Below are 24,073 nucleotides of genomic sequence, written 5' to 3'. Positions count from 1 at the left end.
TTTTTTCTCACCTCCATGTGTGTGGGTGGTGCCAGAAGCACACCTCGTATGACCCTGGAGAAGTCTCGCAGGTTGAAAATGTAATGAGACTTTGATGGGGTTGGGAGAAAACTGTCAATAGTGGCTTTATAGAGGTTCATGGTGGCCTGAACCATCATCTTGCCAAGTCTAGGACAGGACAATGCAGTACTTCCTAAATGTATTCACACATCCCTTGAACATGTTCCCATTTAGTGTATGACATTACAACCTCAAACTTCAATAATATGTTTTTATTTTATGTGACAGACCATGAGAAGTAATGCATAATTGTAAAATGGAAGGAAACTGATATATGGTTTAAAATATTTTGTCCTCAAATAGAGATATAAAAAGTGCAGCATGGCTATGTCAGCACCCTTGATATAATAGTCTAGCACATACAATACCAAGTAATATTAAAGTTAAATTAGGTTTGTGGTTGCAATGCGACAATATTTTCAATAATTCACGTATTATTTCCAACATCCTCAAATAAAAAAAAGTTACCTGATAAAAGATCCATCGAACCCCTTGCTGAAGTGCCAGTCAGAAATGGAACTGAATATCTTAGTCAGCGTTTCATCATCAAAGCAATCAATTGAGATGATATTCATGTGTCGAGTAAAACGTCCTGCCATTTCAAATATTTTGTTATCGACTCTTCTGACTAATGGATGTCTCAACACACAACAAGTAACTTTCATCTCAACATACCTGTAATGTCGTTCTTTCCACCACCAGGAGGCCCCATTGCAGACATAAACAGCACATCCACTATGTGCAGAATGGAGGTGTCTTTCTTGTCATACCAGTGATGGTGATCAATCCATTGTCTCAAAAGCTCAATGGGAGGCTGAGCACCATACTTTTCCTTAGCTGGCATATTTAGGTCATCTTTGGGGAGGAGGGGGAAAACAATCGCTATTTCTAATTTATCCCACAATTTAACAACACAGAGGTTTTACACGGGCTAGCATCCTTACCAACAAAAACTATAGACTTCTTTCCCATGGGAGGTCCAAACATTCCCTTCCTCCTTCTGTCCAGCTTTGCCATGATGATGTCCTGGGTCTGGTTAGCTGAGGTCCTGGCTGAGAAGTTTATGCAGTTGGGCGTGTACTTCTCCTTTGGCAACTTCACTAGAAAGCTTTTGTTGATGGCAGATTTGCCAGTGCCCGTGGGACCCACAAACAGCATGGGGATTTCATGTGACAGGTAAGTGTGCAGGAAAAATGTCTGACGTACCGTCTCTACTGTAGGGATGATCAGGTCTGACACCTGGTGATGGAAAAAAAACACGTTGTATGAGAGTATGGCAGTCAATACTTGTAATCTTCTTAACACAATAATAATAATACACTTATTATTCACAGTTTGATTTCTGAAAAAATGAGGTTATTTCACTTTCACGTTGAAAGACGGAAACTAGAAAAGAAAGATCTCACAGTTGGAGCAGGCAAGGAACAGTATACACATGGGCATGCTGACTTTGATTCCAGCTGGGATGACACTCGTTTCTTTAGTGATTGCGTCAGTCCAGGCAATCCACTGTCCATATCCATCCTTGTGGAAGTAGTAGTCATAGACAGTTCCTGCAAAACAATAGTATGGTGTTGACATGAAAATCGCAGGAGTTTGGCTGATATTTATATGCTAAAATTATGCTTGATATGTGGTGACCTCGCTCCGGGAAGATGTTGTGCTTTTTAAGTTTGATGCTTTTGGGACGAGGGTGCTCAGTGTCAATGCCTAGCAGCATGTTGCGAAAGAAGAAGTCAAACTTCTTTCGACTGTCTCCAGTGATGGTACCTCCCACAGTCCAAACAAGGGCAAAAAGGAACAGACCCTGCAGCCACATGTTTATCTGCTCACTGGTCATGGTGTGTGGATTGTCGGGTCCTAACGCAATTAGCTCATCTGATAAATAGATATACCGAAATAAACAAGTGGCTAGTTAAATAATCGTCATTATGCTACTAAACTGTGTTCTTACTAACCCATCAGACAAGTGTACAGCTTCATTAGACTGAAGGCCAAGTGAATCTGAGATGTCTGCACCATAAAGCAACACTCCTTCTCCATGAAGTCCAAACATGGCTGAACTAACCAGTCAAACAGATCTGTGATCTATGAAGCAAAATATTGAATGAGAAGAGGCAATATAGGTTTTAAGTCTTCAGAAAGGCAGCGACTATTAAGGACTTTAGGAAATTAAGAAAATACACAGCATCTGTATTCTAACCAGCACTATGTGTTCATCTTCCAGGCTTTTAGGCAATGTTTTCAAGTAGGAATCTCGTAGGGGAGTCCATCCAAGCTGCTGAGGCTCCATGTAGATCATACCACACCTACCGATGAAAAGTTACAGAAAAAAAAATAACACTAATAATTTACCCTGTGTTGTGGAAGTTATTACGTCATAGCAGCAAAAGCTGCTGTAGATAGGAAAGACAGTTCTTTTTTTGCAAATATAATCAGAAATATAATCTTATTTCTGCTTATAAATAAGATCACTGCAGCTGCTTACCGACTGACTGTTGCTGGAGAAGCTTGCTCCAGGTCTGCAGGCTCAAAGATTAGGCTCATCTTGGCACTCATCTGAATGATCTCACCACTCATTAAACAAAGCTGTTGAAGGGCAGAGTGAACGTTTTTTCTTAAAACTCTCAGAGGATTGGTACTAGAAGAAAGTTTATGAAGTGCAGTACCTTCTTGTTGTCATCCAGCACAGTATTCATGTTCTCAATCCACACCGCATCGATTGGACCATCAAAGACGATCCATTGGCGATCTTCTAAGGGGCAAATTGACTGATTCCTGAAGGTGGTGGCCAGGACACCATCAGACCACTCATGGCTGACTGGATCAAAGCAACCATATAGTTGACCCATTGTGATAGCTTTGGGGTTGATAATGCAGTAGCTTACTGCAAACTCCTCCATCTCCTCGGCTAAATGAGGATGATTTGAAACCATAATCAGATCATTTATAACTGACCACAAAAAAAAAGCAGTGGTACATTTTAAATTCTTATAGCAACCTTCACAGAGGTCTCCAAGGGCAGCAGCAAGAACTTTATAAGCAGAGGTCTTCCCTCCAAGAGGTTCTCCCACTATCATAAAGCCATGGCGTACCAACATCATCTCATAAATCTAAACAAAAACAGATCAACTACATTAGTAGATCATATATATACATATATATATATATATACACAGTGGGGCAAAAAAGTATTTAGTTAGCCACCAATTGTGCAAGTTCTCCCACTTAAAAAGATGAGAGAGGCCTGTAATTTTCATCATAGATGTACCTCAACTATGAGAGACAAAAGGAGAAAAAAGAAATCCAGAAAATCACATTTTCTGATTTTTAAAGAATTTATTGGCAATATATGGTGGAAAATAAGTATTTGGTCAGCTACAAACAAGCAAGATTTCAGGCTCTCACAGCCGTGTAACTTCTTCTGTAAGAGGCTCCTCTGTCCTCCACTTGCTACCTGTATTAATGGCACCTATTTGAACTCATTATCAGTATAAAACACACCTGTCCACAACCTCACAGTCTAAACTCCACCATGGCCAAAACTAGAGAGCTGTCAAAGGACACCCGAAACAAAATTATAAACCTGCACCTAGCTGGGAATACTGAATCTGCAATAGGTAAACAGGGACAATAGTGGTGGTCTTTAAGCAGGAGAGGACTGGTGACAGTAACAGTGAGGTGTTGAAGATGTCTCAGACAGTTGATGTACACAGTCCCTCAGAACCCTCCCTTGTCGGGGCCTGCAGCCTTACAGGGGTTGATTTCCTGGAAGGACTTCCTCACATCTGCTGTGAGAAGATGTGAGGAGAAGCATGTCACTAGGAGGTGGTATTAGTCTGATACTGAGGGGGGTGTTAGGATGCTCAAAGCGGGAATAGGGCTTGTTAAGTGCATCTGGCAGTGAGGGGTTAGGATTAGGCTAACGCTAACCCTAGGTTGGAGAATTTTCACTCGGGGTTGCTTCTCGGAGTGCTGATGCCTCGCCTGTCCCCAGCTTTCAACAGAGCTTTCACCTCAATATTCAGCCAGGGTTTCTGGTTCGGGTATCGGGTTACTGTCCTGGTGGTGGAGAAATCATCAGCACACTTGGAGATGAAGCAAAGAACAGAGGAGGTGTATTCCTCCAGGTCCATCTCTCCCTCATAAGGAGCCACCTCTCTGAAGACCTGCCAATCTGTGGACTGAAAACAGTCCTGGAGCGCACAGGCTGCATCCCTGGGCCACACAGTGACTGTCTTCTTCCTTGCCCTAATCTGTGTCATCATCGGACGATATGCTGGCACCAGCAGGATGGAGATGTGATCGGAGAGGCCAAGATGGGGGCGAGGAAGAGCTCTGTACACACCATGAATGTTAGTGTACACACAATAAAGAGTGTAAGAAGGATGACATGCTGATAAAAACTGAGCAGTGTCAGTCAGTTTCACATGGTTAAAGACCCTGAAACCACGTAAGATGCCTCCGGGTGCTTCATCTGCAGTGAGCTAACGGTGTCATACAGCTCCTTCAATACTTCGTTGCCATTAGCACCCGGCGGAATGTAAACAATGGTGACGAACACCGCAGTAAACTCCCGAGGCAGATAGTATGGCTGACAGCTTTTAACCAGGCCACAGCTCGTACACCAACCTTCATTCACTTACATACATTGTCCTCCTCCCTGTGTTTTTCCTGACCATCAGCACGTTGGTCACGGTCTGCTTGGAATAACTGAAGAACGTTGATTTAGAAGGCTAAAATCTGGCATGTTGCTGTTATGCCAGATTTCCGTTAGCAAAGAACAGCACAGTTCTTCATCTCTGCAGAAACTCTTAACCTCAGATCTAACAAATCCACTTTCTTACCCGGTGAGCGGACTTTGGCCAGAAAGAGAGTCAGAATTGGTGGCTTCCAAGGCATCAGCTGGGTCAACACGCCCACCCGTTTCCCCTTCTTCTGTTTTCGGGCACAATGTTTCCTTTCGACTGTTGGTCCTGGCACCCTGCTCTCTCCCAAGTGCGGATTTCAGCCTTGGTGATGTATTACCAGTTGTACTGTCTCCAATGGCCATCAGCTAAGCACAGCTGCATTCAGCCTTAAAGTTTGTTTTTATTCAAACTTCAGCAGTTTTCTAGTTTTTCTGCTGAGGTAGTGACATCAATTTGTGACATCACGTGAATTGATGTCACAAAGAGAATTGATGTCACACTTATGGAGCAAGAGTGAGATCACAAAGCTGCACTGTCATAACCATTGCAAAAGTCAAGAGCAAGTACAAGGATTGTCACCAATTTCTAACTAACGGACCAAGAATGAGTGAGAGCAGTAAGCCATCGTCTTACGTAGCGAGAGAGACAGAGAAGCTCGTAGGCATCTTGAAAAAAGTCAGCAAGGTGTCTATTGAGAGACAGACTTTAATTAAAATCAATGAAGAGCTGAAAATTAAAAAGGAAGCTACATATAAAAACAACAAGCTGCTTCAGGAAAAAGAGGAGGAATTTAAAATTCAGCTCAAAGTAAATACAGGTTTAAATGGGGACATTACCACCCTGGATCAGACAAACACCACCTTAGAGAAGGAAATTACTGCTCTGGAGCAGAGAAACACCGCTCTGGAGCAGAGAAACACTGCTCTGGAGCAGACAAACACCGCCCAGGAGCAAATAGACAACACTCTGGAGGAGATAAACACCACCCTGGAGCAGATAAACTACACCCTGGAGCACAGAAATTATGCCGTGGATCATAAAAATACCACCCTGGAGCAGAAAAGGATCACTCAGTATAATAAAAACATCAAGATTGAACATAAAAATACCACCCTGGAGCAGAAAATCACCACAGTGCAGCAGAAATACAAGACCCTGGAGAAGGAAAAGATCGCTCTGGAGCAGAGAAACACCGCCCTGGAGCAGACAAACATCGCCCAGGAGCAGATAGGCAACGCTCTGGGGGAGGTAAAAGCCAACCTGGTGCAGACTAACAACGCTCTGGAGCAGAGACTGACTGAAGTGGAGCAGAAATACACGGCCCTGGAGCAGAGAAACACCACTCTGGGGCAGAGAAATACCATCCTGCAGCAGGCAAATGCCATCCTGGGGAAGAGAAACGCCGGCCTGGAGAATAGATACGCTGCCCTGAAGCTGAGAAATGCCCCCCTGGAGCAGAGAAACGCCCCCTGGAGCAGAGAAACACAGTCCTGGAGCAGATAAACGCTGCCCTGGAGAAGGAAAAGACCGAACTGGAGGAGAAATTAACCGAAATGGAGGATGATTACATTGATCTGCTGAGGAAAAACTACGACCTGAAGGAGAAAAGCAAAATCCTCAGACAGGAAAAGAACATCTTGGAGGAGGAAAACGATGCCCTGAAGGTGAATCGCATCGTCCTCCAGGAGAGATGCCTTGCCTTGGAGCAGCAAAACACTGCATTGGAGAATATAAGCACAGAACTGCAGCTTGAAATTGAACAGCTGAACAATAGGCTGAGGGACAGAGAGGAGCAGCAGAACCAGCAGTCATCCAAAGAAGAAACCCACGAAGACAGCCAGTCGGTACCAGACCAGCCACAGGAGCAGCCGTCTGTATTCAGACTTGTGGTCAGGGGCTTCACCAATACACTTGTAAAAATGTATGAAACAGGCACACTGAGGTATTGGGTTCAACTTTAGCACTTCTAAATAAAGAAGTGTCATGAGGGCCCAAGCTTCATGCTTGATTGTCGGTGGCAGAAAAGCTTGAGGGCAGCAGGACTGCGGTATCAGCAGAGCTTGAAACTTGGGGGCTGATGGTGGAAGAGCTAATTTTAAAAAATAGAATGCAATCAGCAATTAATAAGGTTGAAACAGGGTCACATGAATGGGGGTTTCATTTGTCTGTTGAGTAGACACAAGTAATATGTTTTTCAAAGAAAAGGGTTAATCTTACAGTAGATCTGAGGATATACAGTATGTGTGTGTATATATATATATATATATATATATATATATATATATATATATATATAAATACTATTATCAGAGCCTCCATACCTGGATGATTTTGCCAATGAACCAAGGCACAGACTGGAGGTTAAGCTTTGCGACATTGTCATCAAGTGCCTTGAAAAGGAGATCGTAATCTGGTTTTGGGAGGACAACTCCAGGAAACAAATCTGAGATGATGCCCTGTAGCCATCAGCACAATGTCAGACATTACTGAGAACAAACTCACGGATGACCAGTGTGTAAAAATGGCATGAAGTCATGTACCTGAAACAGCGGCACATCCTGTGCCAAAAACTTGGCCATGTTGACATCCATCAGCGCCCTGAGTAAAAGCACACTCTCATTCTCTTCTGGGTATTTCAGCTTTAGGTTTCCTGCCGCAGTCAGGACAGACTTCACGGCTCGCATACCGTAGTCGTAGTGGTACTGGGAAGATAGCTGCTCGGAGCACAGCCGGTAGGTGGCCACAATCTTCTGTGCAAGACTGCCAGTGAAATTTGAATTAACAGTTTGTATTTAAATCAACTCATAATGCATTTACTAAGTTTTGTATTATACCTGCGCGAATCAATGAACCCCATTGAGTAGAGTGAGATCTCTCCAATAAGAGCATAGTCTGGCACCATCATAGCAACTGTACGAAAAAGAGCCTGCAAGACAAAATAGGCAAGTGGACAATTAGAGTTCTTTACAAATGTGCATCATCTTGAAAAGTTTGACCTGAGAAGTACCTTTAGATTGTCAGGGAGCTCAGCCCTGCCTGCATAACCAGGATTCATGGTAATGAAGACAGAACAGGTTGGATTGAGGGACAGCTCTGTCCCCTCGAACAGGAACCTCTTCAGATGCTTAGCAATAGCCTGCTGTATGCAGAGCACCTGCTGGGCCACCACAGACAGGACTTCCACCTATGACGCCAACATATCTTGTCATTGAGATAATTCTTAAGGGATAAATGCAAACTCCTTTTAGTACTTAAGTCTGTATGTCTTGCTGTAAAAAGAGACATAAACGACAACAAGCTGAAAGCCTTTCTTTACATTTTCCTGTGTGGACCGAGCATGCAAAAAAAACCCTGAAAACAGGAAATTTCAGTTTGTCTACAGACTAATTTAAAAAAATGTTGCTGAGACCCAACCCATGTGTAAGTTCCCGGAGACAGCATGACTATATGTCCAGAAAAACTTTATTAAACCTATTCCCTGAGAGTCCCTTGGAATTGTTTGCAGCCTCTTCAGGGGAGCTTGTGTCACACTTGCCCCTGTTTTGTTTTTAATTTAAACATATTTTGATTTTTAATGCTATCTTAAAATATTGAGAGTATATCTATGAATGCTGTAGTATATTTCTTCAAATACATATCCTAATCATCTCAGCTGGAAAATTTGTTTCAAATAAAACAAAAACAAATGGCCTGGTGACCTTCCCAATTGACTGTTGCAGATAGCCACCAGCTCCCCCATTTAAAATATATTAGATAGATGAGATAATGTATGCAACATATTAAAGTTTACATTCTGAAAGTGCCTGCAAAAGGATTACACAATGAATTTTTAAATAAATTATTAGCTGTGTAGTTATTGGTGAGTTTTTTTTTTTTTTAAAGCACATTCGTTAAAAAAATACTACAGTGATAAGTGATGCCACTGCATCCAAAAATACACAGAGATTTCAAACAATTACAAAAGATAATAATCATCAAATAGAACCACTAGCCCCTAACTGCAAAGGGTTTTAGCACTTGAAAAATTCCTCTTCAGGAAGTGAAGCCGGTGTGTGCTCCTGTGGCAATGTTTTAAAAAGACTTAAAGCAAGACTGGTGTTTGGTTCATTATGATAAACTGACATGCATCCACCAATTCACCAATCTAATACAACCTGAACTCACCTCAATACGATTAAACTCGTCAAAACAGGCCCAGGCTCCAGACTGAGCGAGTCCTTTGAAGAATTTACTCATAGCTTTATAGTCTAGACCATCAGAGCAGTTGAACACCACACACTAAAAAAAGTTTTGTATTTGGCATCAATATCGGGTTTCATATAAAGTGGATAACAACTGAAATGTTCTGATTACTGTATACCTGTTTGGCCAAAGCTTTTGCAAGATCCTTTGTAGTTTCAGTCTTGCCAGTTCCTGCAGGGCCTTCAGGAGCTCCACCTAAATTCAGCTTCAAAGCACCCATAAGTGTCCTGAACAATGTAATTGGACAAATGTATATTTCTTAATAAAAACACTCCGATTCAATGTAGATGTTGTAATCTGTAACGTACAGCACTGTGCCTTTCTTTACGTTTAATTTAGAGACCAGACTTTGACTCCGCAAAAGTTACCTGTAGCAGCGATCAGTTAGAGGCGTGATGACCAGACGAGGAGAGTTCCCCAAATATTCATAGCCGTATTTCAGGCAGGTGGTAATCATGCGCAGCATCACTTCATCTTCTTCCCAGAAGTAGCGCAGCTGAGAAATCCATGAAAAGTCATTCAAGGAGGATATACGATCTTCTGCCAGTTTAGCGACAACATCCCGAGCTGCAAAAAAGATAAAAACAAATGTATTTAATGCAAAAAGAACATACTTGGTCACTTTTATTTATCTTAGAATTTAGAAATTACCATGAACGTCAATGACAGTCAGAGCGCCGAGGGTCATTCGAGCTCCTCCTGGCAGCTTTCCTCGCACTAGCTCCACAATGTCAGCAATCTGACCATTGCACTTCTCCACGTATGCCTTTGAAATACATAATCTCAAGACGTGGGACAAGCTCACAATAACTGCATGCAGCTTTTATGGAAAAGATCAGAGTAAATTATAACTGATAACTAACCAGCAGACTATTAGCTTGGATGGCCTCGCATACTTCGCTGGTCCAAAAGATGGACGAGGCACAGATGATAACTTGGCCAGGCCAACTCAAAACCCACTTCTTACGGGGCATCTGCGAGATAAGAAAAGGAGAAACATTTAATAAAGGTAATTTAATCAAAACTAATGATTTATTTCAACTATAATTTCCTTGCTTTTACAAACAATATGTTTAAAAAATTGTTCAAATGCAATGAACAACTCATTCTTGTTTAGAGTATTCATTAAAACTTGAATTTGTTTCGTAGTGAAGCACACACACATTGGATGTGAACTTTGACCTATAGAACTGTCCGTCTCCAGGTCAATTCAAATGGCCTCATAGAATCATAGCTTTAATCAGGGCAAATACTACATGCAGATGCTATTCTCTAAAGCCACATCTGATCGGTCTGTGAACTCTCTGCTCTATCCGGATACTGCTCTATCCAGGAAGTTAATGCTTCTGCTGAGCTCGTATTTCAATATCTTATCAGAAATGTAGCTGTGGAGATAACATGTTCAGGAGACAAACCCAGATCTTCCTCTCTCTAGAAACACTATCCAGCTAATTCACATTGAATCCCAAAGCATTACCAGACTAGGATGGAATAGTACTTCCTGCAAGTATGTTCTGGGGTCTCCTCCCAGTGAAGCATGCTTATAAGCCCTCCAAAGCATGGCACTCAGCTCTTACTTTACCAAGACACAACACAGCTTGAGTTAAACATGCAAGACAATGTAATATTCACAGATACCTCTGCATACTGAATCATTCCTTCATAGATGACATGTCGAACGCTCTTTAGCATAAGGCTCTCCACCTCCAGCAGCCACTTCTCCACCATACCCTAAAGAGCAACAGCAACACGGCCCAACATAAATGAATCCACCATATTGTTTTCTGTGAGAAACGTAAAGAAAAGTTCAAAACCTTTGCGTGGGCCGGATAAATGTTGTTTGTGAAGGGCACAGACTCCTTCTCAGAGCTGATCATGCCAGTAATCACCAGGTCCTTAGTAAACTCTAGTTTTGCTATGCCCTCAAAGCACTTCTTCAGGTGGGGTTGTACACGCAGTGGATCTTTGGTTTGTGACAGAATTTCTAGCAGCTCATCGTTTGAGAGAAAGAAGAATCTGAAACAAAACAGAGAATGACACACTGGACATTTCTTCCTGAAGGTGGTAGCTGTGAAACAGAGAAAGAAGCAACCATTGGGAACCAAAACCTTGGGAAAAACAGCCTCTTCATTTCCAAGTAAGCATTGAGGCCTTTTTGAATATCCTCCAGATAGTCATTGGACTGCTTTAGCCGCTCCAGCATGTTGGGCTGGCCTGTTGCCACTAGCACATGTGTGTCTTTAACCTGATCAGATGCAAGTGAGCACATGATTACCGGGGCAAGTTAGAAATGATGGGCCTTGCTTTGCAAATCTCTTACAGCTTCGGCAAGTATGTCCTTCCAGTATCTGTCCACAATCGCAAATTTGCGGCCTTCCTCAGGCATTTGGGCGATGATGTCTTCCGAGCTGAAGATGGGTTCCAGATAGAGCCACGTGACCTGACATTTCAACATGGCATCCAGAATGTCCTGCATACTTAGTAGCTTGTCCTCCCATGCCTATAATAAAGGAAGTATCTGTGAGAGAAGGGTAATTAAAAAGAAACAAATCCATACACCCTTAACGTTAGCAATTGGTCAATATCTTGATTCACAGACCTGTATACCACCTGAAGCACAACATCTGATCTCGGCAAGGATACAGTTTCACAAAACTGATAACCTGTAATGATGCTGTTCCCATATCTTACCTTACATTCAGCTTCTATCGGCCTAATAAATGGTGAGCCTCGCATGGTTTGTGTCTTAATGATGTGGTCATCAAGGAGGACTTGGATATCATCTACAGCTGACACAATTTTAGTATCCTACAATGAGATATAAAACTGTCTGAGTAAAGGTTAATAAATGAAAGAGTAATTTCATAGAACTTCATTGTAATACTGTTCACAAACACTTCAGATTTAATCATTCACAAAATACATGTATTTTTGTTTTAACTGCTGCATAATACACAACACGGAAAAAGATTAAACATGTCAGGTCAAGCCATATCTGTGTGTTTTAGGCTCTCTTACAGAATCTCTGTACGCAGAGAATGAGAAATGCAGGTTGACCCATTCTTTTTTCATCTTGTCCATTGATTTCTCCAGAGAGTACTCTTTACTGGCTGTTCCTCCAATCTCCTCCAAGCTGATTGAAGTTAAAGAGATAAAAGAAAAAAAAGTCAACAGACCGTTTGCCAAACTCATAAGTCGTTTGATGTGCAATTTTCATACTCTTTGGAAAACTGGGAAAGCCCGAGGTCCAGCATGCTCAACAGCGTGTTGTTCTCCTCTGGATTGACTTCGAAGCCCACAATGCTGCTAATCTACAGTCAGACACAAGGAGTCGTGAATCCTTCCCATCTACTTTGCTGATCATTTCAATGCACTCCCAGATCCTGACACTGAAACGACAATTCTGACCGAGTCAGCTTGCCTGATGACGCTAATGAAGTTTAAGGCACCAACCTTGTCCCAGTGGCGACTCTTAAGACCAGGGTTACAGATGGTCGTCAGGACAGGCACATGCTGCTTGAAGCGGTCTATCCTGTTTTTGAAGGTATTAGCAACAGAAGAAGGCCCGTGAAGACTAGAAAATGCCCTTAACAGCTTATGCATCGTCCTCCACATGGTGTCAAGCTCTTCTGAGATTTTCTCAGCATCCAAGCCCTGGAAAGGACCTATAGTTAAAATCAGAACAGACGAACAACAATATGAGAAAAATGTTTTTGTAACTTAAGCAAATGAGAGCACTTAGAATATGCTCGCTGTGGAGAAAAAAAAAATCATGGGTGTCATTTGCTTTGTGTAAGTTGCCTACCATTCAGCCACACTTCTGACTTGCTCTCAAAATTGAAGGCTGTGTTCCATAGGTGTTCGTAAGGTTGTTTATCTGCTATAAGTATTTGGAGCAATGGAAATTCGCTCTGGTCCCTTTCAAGCAAAGACTGCTCCTTATTGATGTCCTATTTGAATAAAAACAAAAAAATCATCTCTATTTTTTTTTTTTTAGCTAGACTTCATTACAACGCTTTCCAAATCACAACCATTACTATAATTTTCTTTGCTTGGGAGGAGTGCACTGTCTCACCTCCAGGTCAGTGACAGCTGCCTCCAGGTTGGCTGTGATCTGAGCGAGAGTAGCCACATTCTGCTGCATTTCTTCCATGTTCGTCATCTCCTTTTTTCTAAAAGCCACGATCCCCTTGTTCAACTCCTGCAGCCTCGCATCAAATTCAAACACCCTGAGACATCCAGACAGAGATGATACAAATTTTAAGCATTGCACAGCTACAAAAATAATATCCAAAATACAAATCTTCAAATATGACATTTTTTATTTTTGCTGTCCACTTGGACAAACTAAATATCTTCTATGGAAAAGTTTTACACTAACACGAGACTAAGATTGAGTTGTTTTTTCTTTTTTACAACAAAGAGTTGCCTTTGATTAGTAGTAAACCTAACACTAGTCAACATATTTGGTGTATTGATAATTTTGATGATAGCATTGCTGGTTGTGGAGGAAGCGCGACCCATGTTGTCGGCGTCTTCCTCCTTTTTCACTTCCCTGTCTCACAACTACCTAATAAAGGCCACTAGAGCCAACAAAAACCTTAAAAAAAAGAAAAAGAACAAGAACAGTTCTTGCAAAGGATGAATGGGTGGATTAACCTCTCTTGGAGATGTTCTTCTGCCTGTTCTCTCAGGATTTGCAGATGTAATCTGCTATTTTCTAGTTTTGACACAATCCGACGGGGCCAACAGAACACACAGGTGTTCAGATTCAAGTCAAAAACTAGTGTAGGAGAGATCAAAGAAAAAGGAACAATGACAAAAATGTACAAAAAGAAAAAGAAAAAACTAGTTTTATTTTGCAATACATTTGTTAAGAATTTAGTCAAGTATTATCTTAGGAGCAAAGAAAATTCAGAGAACAGTTGATATCCCAGGTAAAAAATTTACATTTGTGTATGCTATATGCTATTTTATTAATTTAATAATACCATATACCTGACTGAGTAGCATAGTCCATGAGGAAGCTGAGACGTTCGCGTGCATCTTCAATCTCCTCTATTATTTTGTGAATGGTGTAATCCTGGCTAGTTTGGACATACTGGATGAGGGTCACTAACTCCTCTGTATTCTTAGGGCTGGTTTTGGCAATGTTTGTAATCTCCTCGTACTTTTTACAGATGCTAAGAAAAGAGAAAAAGCTCAAGGGTCGTTTTTCCTATACCTCAAATTTCAGCTCTCAATTTTTGCTCCTACTCTATGTTGAGCCTCCGGTTCTCATCCATTTCAAACGTGACAATCCTGGCAATCAGTTTGTTTGCGCAGTCACACAGGTAATCGTTCAGATCCCTGGCATTCAGGCAGAACATGGACAGCGGCACTGCGATGCGGAGTGAAGCTATCTTCATCCACATACGCATGATGCTGTCAATTTTCTGAGGATTCAAACAACAGGAGTTGTCTTTAAAAAAACATGTAGTAACATAAAAAACTAACAATGCCATGTTTCAGATCAAACAAACTTCCTATAAGAAGTTTGTTCTTATAGGAACAAACTTCTTAAAGGAAGTTTGTTCCTATAAGAACAAACTTCTTATAGGAATATAAATATAAACTTTATATTTACTGAAGTTTATATAACTTCAGTAAATATAAATTGACTAAAATCCATTTGATCACACACATACATTTTATATTTATATAAATAATATAAATATATATAAATATAAAATGTATGTATGTATATCCCTTCATTGGGCTGCCACCTTATCGTGGTGGAGGGGTTTGAATGTCCCAATGATCCTAGGAGCTATGCTGTCTGGGGCTTTATGCCCCTGGTAGGGTCACCCAAGGCAGACAGGTCCTAGATGAGGAACCAGACGAAGCGCAGCCTGAAGACCCCTATGATGAGTAATAACATTGGACTTGGTTTTCCTCGCCCGGAAGCGGGTCACCGGGGCCCCACTCTGGAGCCAGGCCTGGAGGTGGGGCACGAAGGCGAGCGCCTGGTGGCCGGGTTTTTACCCACGGAGCCCGGCCGGGCTCAGCCCGAAGAGGAGACGTCGGTCCCCCTTCCAATGGGCTCACCACCTGTCGGAGGGGCCAAAGGGGTCGGGTGCGTTGTGCTACGGGCAGCAGCCGAGGGAGGGGACCCTGGCGGTCTGATCCTCGTCTGCAGAAGCTGGCTCTTGGGACGTGGAACGTCACCTCTCTGGTGGGGAAGGAACCGGAGCTAGTGTGCGAGGCTGAGAGGTTCTGGCTAGAAATAGTCGGCCTCACCTTGACGCATGGCTCTGGTTCTGGAACCAGTCTCCTTGAGAGGGGCTGGACGTACTTCCACTCTGGAGTTGCCCACGGTGAGAGGCGCCGGGCAGGAGTGGGCATACTTATTGTCCCCCATCTTGGCGCCTGTACGTTGGGGTTTACCCCGGTGAACGAGAGGGTAGCCTCCCTCCGCCTACGGGTGGGGGGTTGGGTTCTGACTGCTGTTTGTGCTTACGGGCCGAACAGCAGTTCAGATTACCCACCCTATTTGGAGTCTTTAGAAGGGGTACTGGAGAGTGCCTCTCCTGGGGACTCCCTTGTTCTACTGGGGGACTTCAACGCTCACGTGGGCAATGACAGTGAGACCTGGAGGGGCGTAGTTGGGAGGAACAGCCCCCCAGATCTGAACTCGAGTGGTGTTCTGTTGTTGGACTTCTGTGCTCGTCACGAATTGTCCATCACAAACACCATGTTCAAGCATAAGGGTGTCCATATGTGCACTTGGCACCAGGATCAGGTTTCATCGGATCTGCGACCGTATGTCTTGGACACTCGGGTGAACAGAGGAGGGGAGCTGTCCACTGACCACTACCTAGTGGTCAGTTGCCTCCGGTGGTGGTGAGTTGGCTCCGGTGGTGGGGGAGGAAGCCGGTCAGACCTGGCAGGTCCAAACATGTAGTGAGGTTCTGCTGGGAACGTCTGGCGGAGTCCCCTGTGAGACGGAGCTATAACTCCCATCTCCGGCAGAACTTCGAACACGTTCCGGGGAGGTTGGGGACATTGAGTCTGAGTGGACCATGTTCAGTGCCTCCATTGCCGAGGTGGCTTATCAGAGCTGCGGCCGCAAGGTTGTTGGTGCCTGTTGCGGTGGCAACCCTCGAACCCGTTGGTGGACACCTTCGGTGAGGGATCCTGTCAAGCTGAAGAAGGAGTCCTATCGGACCTTTTTGGCCTGTTGGACTCCAGAAGCAGCTGATGGGTACCGGCAGGCGAAGCGGCTCGGGTGGTCGCTCAGGCAAAAACTCGGGCGTGGGAGGAGTTTGAAGAGGCCATGGAGAAAGACTTCCGTATGGCTTTGAGGCAATTCTGGTCCACCATCCGGCGTCTTAGGACGGGGAAGCAGTGCAGCACCAACACTGTTTATAGTGGGGATGGTGTGCTGCTGACCTCAACTCGGGATGTTGTGGGCCGGTGGGCAGAATACTTCGAAGACCTCCTCAATCCCACCAATATGCCTTCTGTTGAGGAAGCTGAGCCTGAGGACTCTGGGTTGGGCTCTCCAATCTCTGGGGACGAGGTCGCCGAGGTGGTCAAAAAGCTCCTCGGTGACAGGGTCCCGGGGGTGGATGAGATCTGCCAGGAGTTCCTTAAGGCTCTGGATGTTGTAGGGTTGTATTGGCTCATGCGACTCTGCAATATCGCATGGACATCGGGGGCAGTTCCCCTGGATTGGCAGACTGGGGTGGTGGTCCCCCTGTTCAAAAAGGGGGACCGGAGGGTGTGCTCCAATTACAGAGGTGTCACACTCTTAAGCCTCCCTGGTAAGGTCTATTCAGGGGTCCTGGGGAGGAGGGTCCGTCGGACAGTCGAACCTCGGATTTAGGAAGAGCAGTGTGGTTTTCGTACTGGTCATGAAACACTGGACCAGCTCTACACCCTCAGCAGGGTCCTGAACTGTGCATGGGAGTTTGCCCAACCAGTCTACATGTGTTTTGTGGACTTGGAAAAGGCGCTCGACTGTGTCCCCAGGGGGGTCTTGTGGGGGGCTCTCCGGGAGTATGGGGTACCGGGCCCTTTGATACGGACTGTCAGGTCCCTGTATGACCGGTGTCAGAGTCTGGTCCGCATTGCCGGCAGTAAGTTGGGCTCGTTTCCGGTGAGAGTTGGACTCCACCAAGGCTGCCCTTTGTCACTGATTCTGTTCATTACTTTCATGGACAGAATTTCTAGGTGCAGCTGAGGTGTTGAGGGGATCCGTTTTGGTGGCCTTAGGATCGCATCTCTGCTTTTTGCGGATGATGTGGTCCTGTTGGCTTCATCAGATCGTGATCTGCAGCTCTCGCTGGAACGGTTCGCAGCCGAGTGTGAAGCGGCCGGGATGAGGCTCAGTGCCTCCCAATCCGAGGCCATGTTCTTGAGCCGGAAAAGGGTAGAGTGCCTTCTCCGGGTCAGGGGGGTCGTCCTGCCTCAAGTGGAGGAGTTTAAGTATCTGGGGATCTTGTTCACGAATGAGGGAAGAAGGGAGCGGAAGATCGACAGGCGGATTGGGGCAGCGTCTGCCGTGAAGCGGGCGCTGTACCGGTCCGTCGTGGTGAAGAGAGAGCTGAGTCAAAAAGCGAAGCTCTCGATTTACCGGTCCATCTACGTTCCCACCCTCATCTATGGTCATGAGCTTTGGGTCATGACCGAAAGAACGAGGTCACGGATACAAGGGACTGAAATGGGTTTTCTTCTCAGGTTGGCTGGGATCGCCCTTAGAGATAGGGTGAGAAGCTTGGTCTCCCAGGAGGGACTCAGAGTAGAGCCGCTGCTCCTCCACGTCGAGAGGAGCCAGTTGAGGTGGCTTGGGCATCTGGTCAGGATGCCTCCTGAAGGCCTTCCTGGTGAGGTATTCCGGGGCACGTCCCACCGGGAGGAGGCCCCGGGGAAGACCCAGGACACGCTGGAGGGACTATGTCTCTCGGCTGGCCTGGGAATGCTTTGGAATTCCCCCGGAGGAGCTGGAAGAAGTGCCTGGGGAGAGGGAAGTCTGGGCCTCCCTTCTGAAGCTGCTGCCCCCACGACCCGACCTCGGATAAGCGGCAGAAAACGGATGGGATGGATGTATGTATGTATACATACATCCAACATAACTATAATTGAAAACAAACAAAAACTATATATATATATATATATATATATATATATATATATATATATATATATGTTATCATTTTCTTATTATCTGTAGCATGTAATAGAAAAAAAATGAGTAAAATGACAAATATTTTTCACATCATAGAGAATTATAAAACAAAAACAAGAAAAGAAGCGGGAAATAGTGCAGGTTTCAAACTGAATTACCTTGGCAGAATCTTGTAAAGAGTGTGTACTTGAGATAAATTCCGAAATCTCCTCATCTGACTTATTATCAAGAAGATTCCTGTATTTTTCATATAAATCCAAATACCTAAAGAATAAAACACAATGTTGACAACTTCCATATTCTTCATACCAAGAGAAATTTAAAATCTGGTCATGTGTCATTACCTTATTGGACCAACTGTGTTCTTCTGGAAAGCTTCTTCGACTTGAGCAAGTATGTCTGTGACCAATGACTCATCGGGTCTGACAGTGCTTAGATACTGTCTGTCAATATCAGAAAACAGCTTACATTCCAGCTGGTCAAAAAACACAATATGTAGTATTAATGTATTTTATACAATCTCAGAGAAGTTGAAAAACACAAAAACAGTAGAGACATGTACAAATCAATTTAACGTTTTTACTGTTAATAGATCCTCTGCACTTCTGATGATCTGCATAAAGGCTTCACGAATAACTTCCCAACATTCCTGGAAGCTGGGAGAAAACTCAATCTCAGAATTTTTCACTTGTAGTTTAACCAGCAAAATTTGAGAATGAACAAATATCAGCACATCAAAATCTCCACTGAAGTCATTCCCCTCCTAAGAAAAAAAGAAGAGGAAACGCTTTATAGGAGTAATAGCTCTGAAAACTCTCATGTTAACTAACAATTCTAAAAGAAAGCATGTTTGCAAACTTTATTTTGAAATTGCAAGCATCATGTCCAAAAGAAAAAGAAAAAAAAAAAAGCAAACTCAAAAAGTCCACACCTTGTGTCTCAAGAAAAACTGTAGCAGATCCTGTAATGAGTCTATGACCAGGCTTCGAAGTTGCAGCGACATGAGTGCAGCCACGCAGTGGAAGAACTCGGCAACAAGGATCGGCTCATTCTCGGGTAAAAGGTTCACCCACATGTGCTCATGCACAACAAAAAGTGACACACAATATGGCAGCCACCTTAAAGAAAGAAGACGTCTCTGTTAAAGTCTAAATAGAACTATCTTGATCTCAGTTATCAAAACATATTTTAGTGTCCAGTAACATACCTTTGTATAAGGTAATATTTCTAAAGAGATTTATTTCCACCTCAACATAATCTGCCATCAACATCAATAATCGAAAAATGAACAGTGTTCATTGATGGTTGTGTTTGTTGAAAGAATACGTACTCATGATAAAAGAAAACAGAGATGATAAATATTATTTATGAAGAAAGTTTGTCTGCGACTTCACTTTCTTAAAATTTTGCATCAAATAACCAAAATACCTTAGTATTTTCTTAAACTGGCCTTAAGTTTTATTCAAACTTTAGTTTTCTCCTTTTATTATTTTTAACTGTTTAGGCTTAAAAACTAACCTACATCAAACAACCTACTTGTTGTTACTTAACCATACTCCTTGTCAGACTCACCGAATGTGAGTCTGACAATTTGAGTATATATATTTGGTGATAAGGTATTGTATTTACACTTAAAGTCCTAAAAAATAAAGGTTTGATAGTGGTTAAGCAACATTCTTGCTGATTTTCTGGAAATAACGGTCTTACAGTTAAAGACACAAATAAATTTGAAATGAAACTGTTTAAGCAATTCAGTGAAAAACAGTCTGACATGTGTCTGGCAAAGTGGACAAGATGGGAACATCAGGCTTCATGTTAGGTTGGGTTCCCTGGCAGAAGCTAGCCGATGTGAAATCCAACTACGCTGATTAACTCTGGACAGAAGAGGAAGTCAACTTATCCGACAGGAAGTACTCACCCTTCATCCAGTTCCTGTCTGGTGGCTTCGCACTGTTCCTGGATAAAGGCGACAAACTCAGATGGTGAAAGAGGGAAGGTGGTGGAGATCAGATCTGTCGTTTTCACAAATCTCAAGGATGAATAGCTGAAATAAGAAATGTGAAATGCATCAACAGTGGAAGAGTGAAGAAAACAGTAAAAAAAATGACATTACAGATAAAGTTATTTTTGTTTGGGTTTTTTTCACGTCATTGAAATTTATCAAGATAACAATAAATCAAGTTTCTTATAATAAGAAATGTTCACAACAAATGATAAATGATATGATAAATGGCCACCATTTATTATGATTCACATGCCACTTTCACAAGTTGCAGCTGCAAGTCGAAGTAAGCCTTACACTTACTAAATATGTATTTTTAATGCTTTAAAAAAGATGAACTACTCAAAACAATAAATGAACAGCATGTCTTACCGTTCTATCCAGATTTGCTGTAAGAGGCCCATAAAAGGACACACATTAAAAAGATGTTGCATTTGCCACAGTTTGGCTTCCCTGTAGCTAACAGCCCAGGGAACTGGAGGACGAATCACCCTCCTGGGAAAAGGCTTTGGAATGTTGTTTATTGTCAGTCGCAGGCCCTCAGATGGGTCCATTAGAATGTAATCCACTGATGAAAAAGATCAAAGCATTTATTACAATGATTCCAGAAGGTGTTTCATAATTTATTACTGTTAACCTTGTCGGAAAGTGGACAACGTTCTAATAAAGCCAAACATGACCGTTAGGCCACGATTCCAAAAGTTAAGTTTGGCACAAACATCATACTGAGCGTGACTTAAAAACAACACGATGACAACAGTAACATCTGGTGGAGGCAGCATCATGCTGTGGGCATAATATCTTTTTTCTAGAGATGGAAAGGCATTGTCAGTCTGAAAGAAATTATGAACAGCTTCGCAAACCAGTTTGTGAAGAAAAAAAAACAAACATACTGCCAAATTAGAATGCACATACATATTGTTTTCCCCCTTATAAAATATGACTTTGTTTTTCAGTTATGTTCACAGGATTTGTGTGGACAACATTTTGGATGAATTTATCAGTGTTCTCACTTTCTACGGTACAGAAATTTAGAAATTTATCAGCACTACATGCATTTTTTCCGTCCACTGTAAACACAAACAGATTTACCTATGCTCTTCCTGAGGTTGAAGTAATAACCGTCTTCGACCTCCTCTGTCAAGTTATTCCTCAGGGTTCGGATGGGTTTTTTGACACCCTCCTCTGGCTCAGGAGGTAGCATATTCTTAATGTTGACCATCGACTGCTTTGGATAGGGGGCCAACATGTAAAAGGGGATGCCTCTTTTGACGTAGTATGTATACCTCTGTGTGAGAAAAGTTAAGATTGCCAATGAGTTCAAATCAAACAAATGATCTCTCGAAGTCTGTGAATTAATTCACTGCTTCTGACCTCCAGGTCTGTTTCACTGTATTCATTCTGAGCATTCTGAGTTTCCTCCTGCTTGTGCATGATGACAAGCTGCTCAGAAGGACTCATTGGCGGGCTTCTGTATATTCTTGTCTTTCTTCTCTTGGATTTTGTCTGAGTGGGGCTAGATGGGCTAGATGGGCTGTGCGGTGGCCTCCTGTGAAAATCAGAATCACACGCATGACGTTCTTAAAGTTAAAGAATACGGCACGCATGAAACTTCTTTTGCAACGTGTGTGGAGTGTGCTATTACACTCTCTTTGGTCCAGTTGCCGTTGCCGAGGACTTGCGTGATGGACGTTGTCTGGTGAGTTTGTCTATCTTCAAGTCCTGCGCCTTGGGGCTGTAGTTGTTTCCGATAGACTCGCTGGGAGCTCGGTGGTGCCGTTGTTCTTTAAATGGAACAGACACGCGGAATGTATTGGTCTGAATGATGGGTGGGTAGTTACTATGTCTTTGTACCACCTGATAGAGTGAAATGACAGGGGTTCAGAAACATAAAAAAAAACTGAACTTGCTAACAAGTAAAACGGTGTTTGACAGTCTTACTTGATATATGTCTGATGGATCGGCAGCACACTTTTCAGGCAGGGGAGGGGGGAAGGGGTGGTCTATAGCCTGACCCAAATTATAGAGGGAGTCATCTTCCATCTGTGGGGATCAGGAAAGGAAGGGAAACATTTTTATGTTCATGTTAACCATAGTCTCCAAATGTGAATTACAAACAACTGTAGGATTTAAATAGTGTCTTGCAGAAGCGTTCACATCCCTTGAACCTTTTCACGTTATTACATTAAAACAATAACATTGAATGCATTTTATTGAGATCTTAAGTGATAGATGAACACATACTTATGAAGTGATCAGAAAACAAGGTTTACAAGATCTTTTAAAACATAAAAATCCAATAAGTATGGTGTCCACCTGTACTTAACTCCCTTTTACTTTCTCACATGTTTACAGGTAAAAAAAATTTTTTAAACATGTATCCTTTGGTGTATTGCATAAAGTAGTCCATGAATACAATACGTTTGAAATTACGAAGTCACAAATGTGAAAGGGTTCAAGAGTTATCAATACAACTTTTGCAAGGCATACTATTTTTCTGCAGCAGTTAAGGTTTAATCCATAAACCTTAGCTAACCATGACAGCAAAATTTGTTTCATTTATTATTTCCCAAAATTCTGACTCAAATTATAATGTGGGAAAAGCTGGACAACTCGTCAGAAAGAGTCAAAACCTTACCTTCTGAAGTCGCTCCATAATTGTTCAGCTTCAACAAATCTAATGGGGGAAGAAAATTGACATGTTAGAACAAAATTCCACATAAAGTCGGACTTTTTTTCTAATCATTGAGTAGCTTATTACCAAACACCTGTGTACCTTCTTCCGTGTGCTGCTGGTATGTTTTGTTAGTTACAACAAGCGGTGAAGAATAAAGCTCTACTTAAAAATACATGACTGCACTCACCTGCTAAACATGAAACGATATCAGTGCGCTGATATTTTCTCTGCTGAAAACTTTAACCCGGGAAGTACCAAGTTCCTGTAAACAGAAACACTCGTTGGTTTCGAGCACTGTGGTCTCCGTGGCAACGTCAATTACCGTTTTTTTTTCTTCCATAAAAGGACGATATGCTAAATACAGTGCACGCGCTTGCTGAAGATTTTATCAAAATGTACGGTCTAAATAAAAAAAAGGGAATCATTTCAAATATTTGCTATTTGGGGTTACTTTATAAATGGCTGTTAAAATAAAAACCCGCAATACCACTGTCTTTTCCGGTTTCTTATTTACAACCGAGATGTTGAGATTAAACAACATTTAGATATGTGTTCATCAGAAACTTGAAATATTAAGCGAAAACGATATTTCATAAATAATTTTATTTATGGCCATTATTTTTTAAATGTATAATTAGTCTGAAGCAGTGATTACAGATTCGTAAATTAGTTAATGCACATTCCAAAACATTTTTGAATAAAAAATGTTTTCAATGTTTTCCCCGCTAAAAAAGCAGGTAAAGCGTAAAAACGGCTATTTAAAAACAAAAAGGCTTTTACTAAATAATTAGAAGCATAAGAAGCAAAGAAGCATAATATATATATATATATATATATATATATATATATATATATATATATATATATATATATATGGGAATACCACAAGCAAATGGCAACCTCAATGAGGTCACAAGGAAAGGAGCCACAGCCAAATACCTCCAACGAATAAGGCAAGTCCTGAGAAGCCAGCTCAATGGCAAGAACAAGATCCGTGCAATAAACAGCTATGCCTTACCAGTAATCAGATACCCTGCCGGAATAATTAGCTGGCCAATGGAAGAGATGAAGGCCACGGATGTTAAGACTAGGAAGCTACTAACCATGCATGGAGGATTCCACCCCAAATCCAGCACCCTGAGACTGTACACGAGCCGTAAGGAAGGAGGCAGAGGACTAGTGAGTGTGAGAGCCACTGTCCAGGATGAAACATCCAAGATCCATAAATACAT

General features: G+C 42.5%; 1 protein-coding gene across 1 annotated transcript in view; it reads right to left on the bottom strand.

The window, feature by feature from the left end:
- dnah3 (dynein axonemal heavy chain 3) overlaps nucleotides 1-23,568 on the bottom strand; it is a 33,637-nt gene extending 10,069 nt beyond the window's left edge. The window contains exons 1-45 of the mRNA XM_008421671.2: nucleotides 23,029-23,568; nucleotides 22,803-22,841; nucleotides 22,106-22,207; nucleotides 21,810-22,021; nucleotides 21,539-21,713; nucleotides 21,257-21,452; nucleotides 20,537-20,732; nucleotides 20,081-20,206; nucleotides 19,094-19,280; nucleotides 18,746-18,925; nucleotides 18,507-18,637; nucleotides 18,321-18,426; nucleotides 14,250-14,428; nucleotides 13,992-14,176; nucleotides 13,653-13,776; nucleotides 13,069-13,222; nucleotides 12,799-12,943; nucleotides 12,447-12,658; nucleotides 12,213-12,304; nucleotides 12,012-12,126; nucleotides 11,685-11,801; nucleotides 11,314-11,493; nucleotides 11,102-11,238; nucleotides 10,808-11,009; nucleotides 10,632-10,724; nucleotides 9,857-9,967; nucleotides 9,645-9,759; nucleotides 9,362-9,560; nucleotides 9,112-9,220; nucleotides 8,916-9,029; nucleotides 7,759-7,935; nucleotides 7,586-7,677; nucleotides 7,292-7,511; nucleotides 7,073-7,207; nucleotides 3,062-3,173; nucleotides 2,730-2,971; nucleotides 2,549-2,649; nucleotides 2,264-2,369; nucleotides 2,019-2,148; nucleotides 1,702-1,938; nucleotides 1,510-1,613; nucleotides 1,005-1,299; nucleotides 736-915; nucleotides 529-652; nucleotides 12-168 (exon numbers count right to left, since the gene is read on the bottom strand). Coding sequence (XP_008419893.2) covers nucleotides 12-168; nucleotides 529-652; nucleotides 736-915; nucleotides 1,005-1,299; nucleotides 1,510-1,613; nucleotides 1,702-1,938; nucleotides 2,019-2,148; nucleotides 2,264-2,369; nucleotides 2,549-2,649; nucleotides 2,730-2,971; nucleotides 3,062-3,173; nucleotides 7,073-7,207; nucleotides 7,292-7,511; nucleotides 7,586-7,677; nucleotides 7,759-7,935; nucleotides 8,916-9,029; nucleotides 9,112-9,220; nucleotides 9,362-9,560; nucleotides 9,645-9,759; nucleotides 9,857-9,967; nucleotides 10,632-10,724; nucleotides 10,808-11,009; nucleotides 11,102-11,238; nucleotides 11,314-11,493; nucleotides 11,685-11,801; nucleotides 12,012-12,126; nucleotides 12,213-12,304; nucleotides 12,447-12,658; nucleotides 12,799-12,943; nucleotides 13,069-13,222; nucleotides 13,653-13,776; nucleotides 13,992-14,176; nucleotides 14,250-14,428; nucleotides 18,321-18,426; nucleotides 18,507-18,637; nucleotides 18,746-18,925; nucleotides 19,094-19,280; nucleotides 20,081-20,206; nucleotides 20,537-20,732; nucleotides 21,257-21,452; nucleotides 21,539-21,713; nucleotides 21,810-22,021; nucleotides 22,106-22,207; nucleotides 22,803-22,820 — 6,624 coding nt within the window. The 5' untranslated portion in view covers nucleotides 22,821-22,841; nucleotides 23,029-23,568. The remainder of the gene's footprint in view (nucleotides 1-11; nucleotides 169-528; nucleotides 653-735; nucleotides 916-1,004; nucleotides 1,300-1,509; nucleotides 1,614-1,701; nucleotides 1,939-2,018; nucleotides 2,149-2,263; nucleotides 2,370-2,548; nucleotides 2,650-2,729; nucleotides 2,972-3,061; nucleotides 3,174-7,072; nucleotides 7,208-7,291; nucleotides 7,512-7,585; nucleotides 7,678-7,758; nucleotides 7,936-8,915; nucleotides 9,030-9,111; nucleotides 9,221-9,361; nucleotides 9,561-9,644; nucleotides 9,760-9,856; nucleotides 9,968-10,631; nucleotides 10,725-10,807; nucleotides 11,010-11,101; nucleotides 11,239-11,313; nucleotides 11,494-11,684; nucleotides 11,802-12,011; nucleotides 12,127-12,212; nucleotides 12,305-12,446; nucleotides 12,659-12,798; nucleotides 12,944-13,068; nucleotides 13,223-13,652; nucleotides 13,777-13,991; nucleotides 14,177-14,249; nucleotides 14,429-18,320; nucleotides 18,427-18,506; nucleotides 18,638-18,745; nucleotides 18,926-19,093; nucleotides 19,281-20,080; nucleotides 20,207-20,536; nucleotides 20,733-21,256; nucleotides 21,453-21,538; nucleotides 21,714-21,809; nucleotides 22,022-22,105; nucleotides 22,208-22,802; nucleotides 22,842-23,028) is intronic.
- Between the last annotated feature and the right edge of the window lie 505 nt (nucleotides 23,569-24,073).

The sequence above is a fragment of the Poecilia reticulata genome, chromosome 11 (assembly GCF_904066995.2).
Source record: "Poecilia reticulata chromosome 11, P_reticulata-male-v2, whole genome shotgun sequence".
In the NCBI taxonomy this organism is placed as follows: domain Eukaryota; kingdom Metazoa; phylum Chordata; class Actinopteri; order Cyprinodontiformes; family Poeciliidae; genus Poecilia; species Poecilia reticulata.
This window is presented reverse-complemented; position numbering and strand designations above follow the sequence as displayed.